We start from the raw sequence: 14,385 nt of genomic DNA, 5'->3' as shown, positions 1-14,385 counted from the left end.
AGTGGTTCACAGGAAATGCATGCAGGCTTGACACAGTAGAGTGAAATGGTTGTGTACTTGCAATTTACCACAATGTGCAGCATTTGAGTACATCTTCTTAAGATATGGTATGAGACAGTGTAACAGGGTTGCAATGGTGGCTTGACACTGTCTGTCTGAAGTGTTACATGTGAACAGCTGTCTAAGCCATAGTGAACCTACCTGTTTGGCGTACATATCTTGATGCTTTGGAAGGTTGGATATGAGTGACATGCTCTCTTAACTGGTGTAGAAAATCTGGCTGGTCCTGTGTTGATGTTTGTAGAGAACTGGCATTGACAAATTCTCCAGGAAGACACAATGTTTCACCATGGACCATATCTGCTGCTAAGGACTCCATGTCCAGCTAGTATGTGGCTTTTAGGACAAGGAGAACTATTAAAAGCATGGAAATTCAGGAAATTTGATGGCACAGGAATGCTGCCTTCAGGGAATGATACTGTTGCTCAGTCATTCCATTTGTTGGTGGGCTGACGGCTGATGATGCTGACATTAGGGACATGTCCTTGTCCACTCCTGTCAGTCTTTCTCCAACCCAAGCCTGATGAAATGCTGTGACACCGGTTGTAAAACTGTACAGGCTCCAGGGTGACACAGACTGCAGAGACTGTTGAAAACTGACTGCCAAAACAAGACAAGTAGGAATTGGTTGATCTTATTTGCAAAACATCACAGTATAGTTGGACTCTTCTCCAGGAACATTAACAAGTTGTAACTGTAACAATTAAGTGGCGTCACTGAAAGTCCAAAGCTCTTGGTTTTCCTGTTGAGTCTTGGCCAGTTCTGAAAAATCTATAGGTGTCAATATGCTGGTGTGCAAGAGACAGTCAGCTACTACATTATTAATACCAGAAATGTGTTTAATATCCTTACTAAATTGTCTTCCTCAAGGATAGCAATTATTGTTGCTGCCCTGCTTGAAGGCATAGATTAATGGTTTGTGATCTGATCATAAATTCTCTTGCTTCTATCGGTGGCCTCAAGTACAGTAAATTCTTCCTAATCTGGCCCCCAGTAGTCCAGACCTCCAATAATCTTACCGCATCCACCCTCTAGTTGCTGATGCATACAATAATGAATTCTTGTGTGCAACAATGTTGTTAATTAATTACAGTGTTTAAAAATCTTACACATATTTGAAACTGTGGTTTTCTATACAGTTTAGTGTCATGGCTTCTAAAAGAAAACATGTTATTGTAAACCCAAAATTAGAGGTAAGTTGAACTGCTTGTTTATAGAAAGCCATTTCTGGACGAGCAACTATTTATGACCAACCTTAAACAGACAAATAAATAATCAAAAGCCTACAAGAAAGTTATAATGAAAGATATCTAGAAGAGGATGTAAGAGGGTAGAGCATGAGGATATCTCATGCAGCTGGTGCTGAAGCCGCAGATATCTTCCTGGAGTAGCAATCAGAAATGTGCAGTACTGATGTAATGCTTGTAAAGCTATTGAGTGATAAGGTTTGCTGTCATAATGTATCATCATTGAAACAACTAAAAATCTGAGACATGTTTCATAGTGAGTGATATGCTGTATATATACACACTCAAGGACAAAGTTTTCTATGAAAATGAATTTGTCTTTGAATTTAATAAAGTTTAATATGTAAGTGATTACAACCCACCTGTTAACAATCCACCAGTTCTACTAACCATGAACCCATATGTGCAAGGAATGGCCAGATTAGCAATAGTCTACTGTATTTAACCATCTCGTACACAGCCTGTTGTTCACAGTCATAGGCACTCCACATCTTATGTGATGGTGACACTTTAAACAAGAAGTATGCAAGCAGTTGCCATGAACCATCTGGCAATTGCTGCAGTGGCAGCCCATGTCCCGTATCAAAGCCAAGGGTGTGTCAAGCTTGGGTTGTGTGAGGAGCTATGTGTTTACCACACTTTGCTTTGCAGTCTCGAAAGTGGAGAACATCACTTCGGTCCACTGCAGTGGGATATTGTCGCTGACCTTTGAACTGGTGAGTGCCACATTTCAGTGATTCCTACAGTTCTGCTGCATACGGTAGATGGCAGTGGTAAAAGCTCAACATCTTTAGAAACTGGTATAATTCCTTACTTGTTGTCGGCCTTGGTATCTGCAAGAGGGCTTTGACCTTCTAAGATGGCTTTGACCTTCTCAGTTAATGGTAGGAAGCCTACATATGATATCCAATGGCCTAGGAATGTGGCACTGGGTAGCCCAAACATGTTCCTGGCCATGTTTAACATCACACCATACTGTTCCAAACGTTTGAATATTTCCTTAAGGTGCTGGTGGATTTGCTCCTTGATGGTTGAAAACACAAGTACATTGTTAAGGCACACACAGCAAAATGGCAAGCCTTGCAGGACAGAATCAATAAATCTTTTCCAGGTTTCAGCTGTGTTCTGTAAAACTAAAGTCATGAATTTGCTTTCAAAAAGTTCAAATGGAGTAATAATTGCCGTTTTTGGGATGACTTCCTCTGCTACAGGAATCTGCATATAAGTCTTGGTGCAGTGCTAAACACTGAATATTGTTGCTCCCTGTATCATGTAACTGTACTCTGGCAACAAGGGAACAGGATAGCAATCAGGTACAGTTCTACAGTTGAATACACTATAATCACCACATGGATGCCAGGCTACTCCTTTCTTCAGAATAAGGTGTACAGCAGACGACCATGGGCTACTTGGTGGTCATATTATTCTTTCTCTAAGTATTGTGCTGAATTCAGTTTTAACAATGGCCAGGTAATAAGTTGCCAACTACCTAGGCCTGCAAGATATGGGCAGGCTGTATGATGCACTGCATTGTGTGCTATGTGACACTTGTTTAGGTATGCTTGGCAATCTGTTCAAAGCAGGAAATTGTCTTAGCAGAGAGGCACACTCCTTGTCACATGCCTGCATCATTGTAGCACTGTGCACAGTTGCACTGCAATGAAACCCTGCAGCAGTCAGTCCAGTCCAGCGAAGCATTGGCTGCAAGAGGTGGTAATGTGCCAAGTTACGAGCTCCTTTATTAACTCCGATGATGTCCATGATGGTGAAGTCCAAGGTGAATGGGCAGAATAATCCTAAATTCTATTTGATACACAATGTTTTGTACCTCAAGATACATGAATTATTAGTGGCAGATACACAGAATGCTATCAACAGTCTGCAGCACATCACAGAATTTCAAACTAATATAGTAAAATCTGAACCAGGGCCTATCAGGTACTTCTGGCTGGATCTTCAGTCACTGATGAACAGGCATCGTGACTTCAGGGGGCAGTTGACTGCACCTACAACTTACTGCTGCTGGCATTTGGAAATGAGCACAGTGTTGTACATTTCTGCACCTGCTCATTGAACCTATGATGGTACCAGCGCATGTGTTGTTTAGTGCTACATGATACAACACTGGTCAAAGAATGGCTCCTTGATCTCCTGCAGTAATGTGCTCTACCATTACCAGAACCAACTTGCGACAGCAGCTTTCCAATCTGCATATATAATGATTTGATTTTTGCTACCAAGGAGTCAGAATCTGCGTGCATGGCCATTGCTGCCACTACCATACTACCACCCAGCACTGTCACTGCAGGAACCTGGGCAGATACAATGGCCTGTTGGATTCAATTTGCAATCTCTGCCATGGCACCTAATGATACCTCTTTGGTTGTGCCATGAGTGCTTTGACCTGTGGTGGTCAGCTGCACCACAGGGTGCACAGTAACTTGTCTGGACTGTCAGAAATGGTAACTGTGTCTACCTCACTCCGTAACCTTTGCAAGTATCATGATGGCTTGTAATCACCTAAGTCCTTTTGCATAAGCATTCGTCATATTCAGTCTTCTTGTGATGCTGTAATCTCTTGACAAATTCTGATTTTAAGCTTTTAGTATGAGTTCTGTAGTAAAATGGTGGTGTTGCTGACTCATGACAAGGGCAAATTTTGTCAACTCAGCCATTATTCTATTGCAGCAAAAGGTTGCTTGTACCTGCACAGACCACAGCACCAGATTGTTTGGCCAAAATGGAGGCAAACAGACTGCTAGTCTGGACACTATTGGCTCATCACTTATCTTGCATAACTAGTAAAATCCAATGGTGGTTAGCCCAATTCAGCTTAGATCATGTTGGGGTCACTCACTTGTCAAATTCAGCTTGGGCCGACCAAATTCTGAGTAACATGTTCACTCTGAGGCTAGAGATCCACTGGATTGAAATTCCTTATTTGCAGATAACAGTGTTTCATTATATAGGACAAACAAGCAAATTATTACAGTCCAACAAATACCTGGTCAGGAATGCATAACAAAATAGCAAAATTGTTCCTGAGCATGAAAATATTCATGACACAGAGGTAAGTAATTATTACTGCCGTCAGGAGTGACAGTAAGCAAGAACAGAACAAGAAGAATGGAGCTTACAAATTCACATATCAAAGAATAAACAACACCTAGAAAATTCTTAAGAACATATAAAAAACACAGTGTCATTTGCAACTGGTGTGGAAGCTGCCTGACAGCTGTAGTTCACTTGTCACCATACACATGCTGCACTGCATAATAGACTAAAATAACATCTGGTTGGCACGAATCTTGACTGACGACTGTGACCATTATGTGCAGCATGTGTAGCACACGCTACACTATCACATTCATAAAATCTTGGTTTGGTAATTGACATATTACAACTTTTGTTTCTGAAATAAACTATTTGAAAATGCTATTAAAAGGGCCTCATGTTCCACTGATTTTCAAGAATATTCTATGAAATTAGTTCTCAGTACAATGACAATAACAATAACAATAACCTGATATCCAACAGTACACTTTTTAAACATAATGACATTTGTAAACACATTTTGCAGTAAAATTAATAATGTCAAAGTGACAGTAATTTACAAAATATTTATTCTATTCACTACTTATTTATCAGGATATAAGCTAAAACAAGGCTAAAAAAATCCCAACATCAATCACTTCACTCACTATAGTGTTTCCTGGTTTGTGCATTACAGCATATGTTGAATTTCTTTCCTATATATACTCAGCACATACATCTCTGAAGTACTTGCACAGAATTGGTTCCAGGTATATGGCTATTTCTCTCTTAAAAAGTACTGCTGATGTGTCTAAAATCTGTTCAGAAGGTGGTCTTCCATAGTTTTTATTCTTATCTGTATCTGTAACTGTGTATTCTTCATGACATTACGACAACTCATCATTTCTTTTTTTTTGCCAACAACTAAGGTGAGTATAATTTTTCTATCTGTCTTCGTTTCACATAATGTTACTTTGATGAAATCTGGCATTTTGAGACTGTGGCGGTGTGAACATCAACAAATGTGTACCTACTCATGAACAGCCATTTGAAGATTGGATTGTTGATGTTTTCTAGTTTGCAAGAATCAACCTTTATTTCATATCTGACTTTTATTTTCAAATTTTTTACTCTGATAATCCTCTAGAATTAATTTCTCAATGCAGCTAGACAATGTGAGCGAGGTTTATGACGAACTTCATTGTAGTTGGCTATGGTATGACATTTGATCTTCTTGTTTGCAAACAGGTGACAATGGCCCATGGGAAACGAAATGTGATTTGGCAGGATCCTGTGGTCCATATGCTGGGAAGTGGCAGAGGGATGTGCAGGGAGGAGGAGGTGGGGGTGCTCAGAAGAACACTGTTTGGGAATGTGGACATCGTGTTCCCAGCTTGGTGTTATGGCCTGATCATGTACAGGTAAAAGATTAGGGAACCAGTTTCTTCAGAAACATAATCAGAAAGTTCTTATTAATACTTTTTGGCTTCACACACAGACTTGATAGAATGAGTTTTTATACGTTCTTGATTTATCATCCCATTTTTTTACTTTTCTTTATTCCCTTCTTCTCTTTCTCTTCCAGTTACTTCTGTTCTTTCTCACCCTCCTCCCTCTTCCTCATCTCACTCATTCTTTCTCTTTTCTACTGTTTTTAACATGGTTGTATAAGAATGTGTGACAATAATTAGTAGTTTCTTTGCTTTTGCATTCCCAGCTGGGGAGAATTATGACACCAGAAATTTGTTGGTTATATAAAGGCCCGATCACTTAAAACTTCTGCTTTTTTTTTTTACTTCCTACTTCCTCCTAATGGAATTTTACTTTACTATCTAACCCAAGCACAGTGACTCATAGTTGCCTTCACGGTGTGAAGTGTTGTAAATATCTGCATAAACTGTAATGTTAACTTAAGTTGTCATTCCATCTGTATATATGAGGGTCAGTCAAAATGTAATGCCTCCTATTTTTTTCTGCTTAAATGAAGTTTGTTAAGTGAAAAATTTGAATTTGGTGCTATTCCAAAAGGCTTCTTCTCCAATCCATTGCAGTAGTACCTTTGTGCATCAACAGACGAAAGTACTGCAGTCGCTTGCAAAGTGGCTACATCCATGTTTGTATCAGACAGCATTCTGCAATAGAATTCTTAAACACATGCGAAGAAATGCCCATTTGCATTTGTGATTGACTGAAAAATGTGTACAGTGATGCAACAGAGGAATCAAGCCCTTTTAGATGATGGGTTCATCACTGTAACAAAGCTGAAGGGCAAACACCATTGGCAGGCAAAATACAGAGCAGCAGGCATGTGACTGCAGTGACTCCACACAACATTCAGTGAGTCAATGACATCATTCATGGTGACTGCCAGGTGACTGCAAATTATGTGTGTTGCATTACCTCCCTCAGTAAATGCAGTGTGATGATGACTGTCCAACAACTGAGATACTCAAAGGTTTATGCAACTTGGGTATCAGAATAAAAAGGCAAGATAAAGAACTGCCTCCTGACTCTTGCAGTGCTTCCATTTGGAAGAAGAGGAGTTTCTGCAAAAATGTGACTGGTGGAAAAACATGGGTTCATTTTTTTGAACTAGAATCAAAAAAGCAGTCAATGAAATGCCATCACAAAAACTCACTTGAGAAGGAAAAGTGCACAACTGTGTGTACCTATGGCTACAGTATACTGAGATGCAGAGGTTGTGATTATGGTTGATTTTTTGGAGCAGGGTGCACAATAAATTCCACAGAGTCTAATGAAATGAGGGCATGTGATACTGTTGATAGTGATCCATCAGATGGATCAGGATGTTAAGTCAGACAGCCACTTGGTGATATTAAAAAAGAGTAGGCTATGTGTTGGCACCAGGTTTCACTCTTTCCCTTCTGTCTTCATCATCATACAACACAAACCTGACACCACACTATACACTCATCCATTAACTTGCCCACACTCAATAATTATATGCAAGACACATTTTTATGTAGCAGTGATGAAAGGGGCAGAGGAATCAGGCAACTGAACCTACTGCTTGGTGTCTCTCAGCCAGTAATGCCATATGACTCTTTCTTTGTTACATGTTTTTCTTGTGGGGAGTGGGCTCCACTATCATACTCTAACCATACTTCATGTATATTACTGTTATTATTATTATTAAATCCTGGTCAACAGTGGTTTGTTAAAACTGCAAGTGACAGTTAAAAGGGGAGGGAGGAAGGGGGAGTAAGAAACTATGATCCCTTCCAGAAACTAACCCTACAGCCCTAGATTCATTCCTGATGGATAGACTGTACATATTTCCAAGTGACAGGCTCATATAATTAATCAATTGAATCCAAAGGTTGCCAACTTGATATAACACAATCCTCACTCAGATAATCAGCATAAGGCTGAAACCTTTGACGTTCATACAATTTGCATTTAAGTTCTGAAGCCTGCACTTCAGTAAATGAAGTACATAAATATTGTAGGTGCAACAGCAGTTACTCCAGACTTGTTATTAAAATATTATCCAGTTAATGTGAAAATTATGATATGGACTGAATGAGCTCCTCTTAGAACTTCTGAAATATTGCAGGTGCTGGCCACCCCAAAAGATAACCATCTGTGCCTTACATTTTTAAGAATATTGGCCATTGTGTTCCATGTCATTGAAAAACTATAAAGTTTCTTTACATAATGTTTGGTCTGAAAGGTTCACAGCCTAATAGTGGTGATGAGAATTTATATTTTCAAAAAACACTAACTCCAGTGACAATCCAGTGCGATTATTACATCTTTGTAGTATTCCAATGGAACTGCAAAATATTCATCTGCAGCTATAGTCACATCTTGGTTGGAAAGAAACATTGAGTTTTGGGAAGTTGTGGAAGTCTGAGGAAGCCAAATCTGGAGAAACAGGTCGATGGTCTAACACTGAACAACACAGATCCATCAATTTTCCCATTGTCAAGACACTTTCATGGGCTGGTGCATACATTTCAGAAAAAGAATTTTTTTGTGTAAACAAGGTATCTTTTCTTGAATTTCTTGCATTCAGATCGCTTAGAAAGTTAGAATAGTACTCCCAAATTATTGTGTTACATTTTGAAGACAATCAATTAACAGAATTTCTTTCACATCTCAAAATTCCAGTGTGTGGATCTCTCCCTCTGATGATATCATCTTCGTGTTCTTTATAGCTGAAGAACCAGCTCTTGTCCAATACAAAAGTAAAGAACTCAATAAATTATTTCATATTTCAACTATAAACTGTAACTAGATACATGTGACAGTTATCCTCTGCTTAACTGATAGAATTTTAATATTAATAATTTTTTAAGTCAGTCATTGTACTGGTACCATGAAGAAGTTTTGGTCATGTGTCTGTTCATTTTTTGTCAGTTCATCATTAGTGTGGTTGGATCAATATCATACATATATTAAGTATGTTACTTTTCCCCCCAAAATGTAGCAACAGAACCACTATTTCTTCACTATGAGGATGTCTCGAGTGACCCACTAAGATGGTAATGTCTTCTGAAAAGTTAAATTTTACAAACATTATAATAGAAACTAGTGCTTGGAAATGAGTCAGTCAGAGCATCAAACATAATTTGGGGCACTTACAGTTGCTGTTTAGATTTCAGTAGAGCTACTAAGCGAAGTGGCATATTGGTAAAACACTGAACCTGCATATGAGAACACAGTAGTTTATTCATGTTTGACTGTTCAATTATATGTTTTCTGGGGTTTCTTTAAATTTTCTTCAGCTTATCCAAGATATTTAAGAGTGTTAGTCATAGCTTTCTATTAAAAAAGTTATCATAACAACAGAACCTTCAAGATGATTAATAAACATATAGACACACACAGTACTTGATTTGTGAGAGTATGCACCAGTACACTGTACTAGTACATCTTACAAAAAAAAATGTGGATTCTGAGATGAGATGTGATATAGCTTTTGCTGTGGTTAAAGTAACGTAGAAGAATTGTTGTGTTCACACTTTTAAAATGCTCAGAAAAGTATTAAAATAATGTAATTTAAATTTCAAAAACACCTTCCTTGAAGATCATAATACTGGAAACTCTTTTATTACAAATCACGTACTTTGTGTGTGTGTTTTTGTGTGTGCATGCGTGCACATGCACATGTGCACGAGCACGAGCATGTGTGCATGTGTGAACAAAGCAATATTACTACAGTAAATTTTTAATATGCTCTATACTTCTTTTTAGTTACAACATAAAAATGATGTATAAAATCATTAAAATTTCAGCCAGGGAGTGTATCTGAGGCTTTAGTGTCATCACTTGACATTATGCCAACTATTGCTGCTATACTCAACATTTCTCTGCCGTCAGATCGATTCTACGATGGTATAAATATACAAGACATTCTAATAGGACAGTCCAGTGTGGGCCATGAGGTAATCTTCATTTTCTGTTTTCACTTCTGTAATATTATAGACTTCAAAGTGTTTGTGGTGCAAGTAATTAAGTTGTGTCTATTCATCTGTACAAAATTGTTAACTTTCTCTTCATATGAGAAGACTGTAATTACTTTCCTTATTTATTTGAAACTACAGATTCACTTATCAGGATGAAATAATAAACTAGGATAAAAAATAAAATTCTGACACATTAACATCTTGTGATTTCCACATTGTTCAGATAGATGTATGTTTGTCTACATGGCGATCAATTTGTGGAGGTTAACAATCTATGTTATTAGTAGTTTTAAAGGTCTCTGGCAGACTGATCTTCATGTTGATAAATGTGTGGACTTAATTACCACTAAAGGCTTATCACAAACAACAGATTTTGTAACAAGTTAAATTGTGTGGTTTTTTTTTTTTTTAATTTTTTTTATTTTCCAAATCACTCATAATGATTTTGGCCATTATGCTCTTCAGACTATGGCACATAAGACCTTCAGTTTGTATGAATATTGTTATGAAAACTGAAGAAACTGAAGTTGAGAAATAGCTCCCACATCTCTATTAATTAAATCAGCAATGTTCCTAATGCTCATGATGTTATGGGATTGGATATTGTTTTGACAAGATGATGTAAGATGAACATCAACAAAAGTAAAACAAGGGTAATGAAATGAAGTTGGCTTAAATCATGTGAAATTTAGGAAATTGATTAGGAAATGAGACACCAAAAGTAGCAGATGAGTATCATTATTTGGGCAATGAAGTAATTGATGCTGACAGAAGCAGATGTGATATGAAACTGAGATTGGCAATAGCAAGAAAAGCTTATGGGTAGCAGGTCACACAGTCATCATATTAATAATCTGAACATCACTTTATATGAAACTCAGTATTTATTACAAACACAGTATATGATACAACACCACATGCCAAATGCCAGAATAAGACTACGGAACAAACTGCAGTGGTGGAGCGAGTTTGAAAAGTCAAAGATTTTGGTTAATTCAAAGACAGCACATTGTGTTAACACTCATATCTGGTGGTTGATGACCACCATAGAGTTCCCCACCCCCACCCCCTAGAGCAGAGCGGGGAGAGGTGGTGATGTAGGTTGGTGTGGTGTTTGGTCTGTGATCTTGTCTGAAGATGTCCCTGCAGGGAAAGAGGACCTATGGGTGTAGATTGCATTAATTATGAAGTTCCATTGCTACATTGTTGGGCAGAGTGGATGGCCAAACAGATAAACCGGGATCGGCGACTAAGCGATGCGGGGGCATGTCACACTATGAGTGGCATGTGAATAGAAAGGTGGCCATCATCATCTATTGAGGCAGTGATGACTGTCACCTCTGTGTCTGGAGGGATCACAAATGCACAGACAAGCATGACCTGGGCCATCGAATCATCCAACGTGCGTGGAGGGGTGTGCAGGATGAACAGTGTGCCATCATGTAACTCCAGAGAGAGGTTCTCAATGGGAAAGGATAACATGTCTATGTGGAAGATGGCAACACAGGTGTCGTCAGATGGTTTTGGCCAGTCAGTGGAGTTACTGGGTTGGGGGAAAGCTGAAGGCAATCTTTCACAGGCAACTTAATCTTTCACACACAACCTCCGAGCTGGATGGAGGACAACTAGTGTCATACACATCATCATACACACTATCAGAGACAGAAGGAGAGTTCGGCTCATTAGGAGAACTGGGAGTGAGGGGTCGCATGGAAGAGAGATTAGGAGGGTTTTTTTTGGGTGGGGGGGGCTCCTCCAAATCAGTGTTTTTGTTGAGCCACCAAGCTGGTTTGAGATGTGAGACAGACACTGTTTATCTTTTATCATTGAGCAGAATGTCAAAGGTCTGCAGCAAGCAGTGTAATACTTTATGTGGGTCCGAGCAGGACAGGCGCAGTGCAGGTCACACTGTGTCATCATGCAACATCATGCAGTCGCAAACGTGTAGGTCTTTGTGAATGGAGATATGAGGAACCATGTGTGCCCTTGGTAGCAGGTGGCATAAATGTGTGACAAAGTGTCAGATGCATTCTACTAATGTCAGAAGCTTGGGCTGTGTGGGAGGGTTGGAGTCCTTGACAAATTGTGCCAGAAGGATGAAAGGTTTCCCATACAATGTCAGCTAGTGAGGCTTTTAAACCCTCTTTGTAGGCTGTACAGGTGAAAAGCAGGACCCAGAAAAGAGCCTCTGACCAAGATATGTCATCACATCAGCACAGATTTTAAAGTGCAATGTCAGTGCTCAACCAACCCATTGCTCCGCGGGTGATAGGCTGTTGTACAAAATTTGTTCACACCACACAGGTCACACAGCTTGGAGAGAAGAACAGTTGCAAACTGTCATTCCTGGTCCATTGTGACCAAAGACTGTAGGCTGAACTGCATGATCCTGGAGGTGATAAAGGCCCATGCAGCAGAGTAGACTGTTATATCTGTGATCAGAATTACCTCAACCCACTGAGTAATGTGGTCGATGATAGACAGTATTATATCTCTTAAAAAAAGTAATGTAACTATTTATTTAGAGGAAACACTCTTCTAGTAAATTTGTTTGTCTTTGATTTATCGTGATCTGTTACTGATTTTTAGTGGAGTTAGTTTTTACTTTTAGCTTTCAAAAAAAATACAAAAGAGATATAATAAGCAAAATAATGAATTTTGTAGGTTGCCAATTACATATTATATCTGGTTTTATCGAGTGCCAGGCTCCCTACAAATTACTGTAAATGCAATAGCGTAGTATTACTCAGCTCCAGTTCACTATCTCAGAAAATAGGCAAGTTTTAATAAAATTATTTCACTGGATTACTTCAATTAATCTCACTGAATATTTTTACATAATTTCTTCCGCTCTGGCTTACAGACATTGTGCTGTGAAAAAATATTTTTAAATGTACCACGTAATGGCGGCTAATTGTTAACAATCAGAGATCACTGTTACTCACTCCGCAACAGCTGGAAACATGCTAAATAATTTTCATTAAATATTCTTTTCATAAGATAAATGTGGCGTAGGTTCTTGAAATAACACACAGAGATCACTTTATACTAATATATTCTTACTAGGACACAGTTTACACCATTAAATATTTGCAATTACGTTATGACAGAAACAAATGCTAGCGCAGCACAACAGCTTGCATACCTTATTCCAGCTAACACCAGAACGAACAGGACAAAACAGACTAGACAGAAGAATGAACATTGCATTGTGTTTTATACTCTTACAGAGATGATAATACTTCTTTTAATTACTTACACATTATAATCTCATACACTAAAAATAATGTCTTTTCTGCATCTGTCGATCTATATTGTATATTTTTACAGTTAGTGTTATTACCTTTCGCAGATAAATCGATGTTTGCAGTTCATTTTGGGTCACATACAGTCATTTTTATTTATGTTTCACCTCGATAAGGGTGAATATTGCTAAAGGGACACTGCATGGCCCCCTGGGCTACAAGGAACACACTACTTAATGTTTGGTCCTTGTAGACCACGAGTGTCACTTTTCTTTCGTTCATTGGTCACTTTCAGTTCACTTTACCATGTATTAGGTCATGGGTACACATTCAATTTCAGTCTTTTTACATATCATGGCTGGGGACAGTTGTCCATTTGGACAAGGGCCACAGGGAAACCCCAGAAAAACCTCGGCAGAGCTGATAGATTTAACCCTTTGTGTTACTTACATAAGTTGGTTCTACATGTTTTGGTATTACAAGTATTTACATCAAATATAAAATTTTCTGAAAAAGAAACAAACCTATAGTTTTTATATGAAAGTGTTCATCAAAATTTTTTTATATTGTGTTGGTAATATTTTGAGCTTTTTTTTATTTTCGTCAGCGCATTTCTCGTCGTGTGGTGTGGGTGACGCTGTATGTCGCTACTGCGATGCCTCGTGCCCGTTGCCATGGAGTGTCGGCTGGAAACTGTTGTCTTCTTTCTTGTCCGTAGCTGGCGGTCAGGATGTGGAGTACAGATCTATGTTATTTTGTCTGAGTGGTGCGTCTGCATTGTTGCGCACCGCTCGTTAAAGTTTTCAGCACGGGAGAGGATGTTGACTCGTGCAAATCATGAAACAAATGCACATATGTTACAGAACGGATATTGTAAGATGTTATGGCTGTGGGTAAGAATTGATTAGACAGCATTATTGCATCATCAAGGCACAGGCTCAGTTACTTGGTATTTTCGTGTTCGTTTGCACATACTGGTGCTGAATGTTGCAGGAGATATGATGCTGAAGTAAGCACTGCACATCCCTGTTGTCATCGCTTCGTATGGAATATTTATGTTTCACAATTTTTGTTTGACGGTGTTCCACCGTAGTTGCCATTGCAGTAACGTCCTACTACGTGGTTCGTGACATCATATTAATTGTTGGCGCACAGGAAGTAGCATCCAAACTAAAAATGTTGTCTGTACAGTTTTGAACACACACTGATTACAGTTTTGTGTTTTCGGTCACTGCACACAGATATGTTTTGTTAATGTTTGTACCTCATGTTTTTTCAGTTGTACAGCACATAAGTGTTCACTGTCCAAGTTGATCACTAATACAGTTCTCAAAGTTCACACTTCCTCCACGAATACCAGCACACTAT

The 14,385-nt window shown here is 38.7% G+C and overlaps 1 protein-coding gene across 1 annotated transcript in view; it reads left to right on the top strand.

Annotated features, from left to right (window-relative positions):
- Positions 1-14,385, top strand: part of LOC126147489 (arylsulfatase G-like) — a 110,917-nt gene that overhangs the window by 73,034 nt on the left and 23,498 nt on the right. Inside the window, exons 7-8 of the mRNA XM_049915698.1 lie at positions 5,589-5,761; positions 9,602-9,751. Coding sequence (XP_049771655.1) covers positions 5,589-5,761; positions 9,602-9,751 — 323 coding nt within the window. The remainder of the gene's footprint in view (positions 1-5,588; positions 5,762-9,601; positions 9,752-14,385) is intronic.

The sequence above is a fragment of the Schistocerca cancellata genome, chromosome 2 (genome assembly GCF_023864275.1).
Source record: "Schistocerca cancellata isolate TAMUIC-IGC-003103 chromosome 2, iqSchCanc2.1, whole genome shotgun sequence".
Classification (NCBI taxonomy): domain Eukaryota; kingdom Metazoa; phylum Arthropoda; class Insecta; order Orthoptera; family Acrididae; genus Schistocerca; species Schistocerca cancellata.
This window is presented reverse-complemented; position numbering and strand designations above follow the sequence as displayed.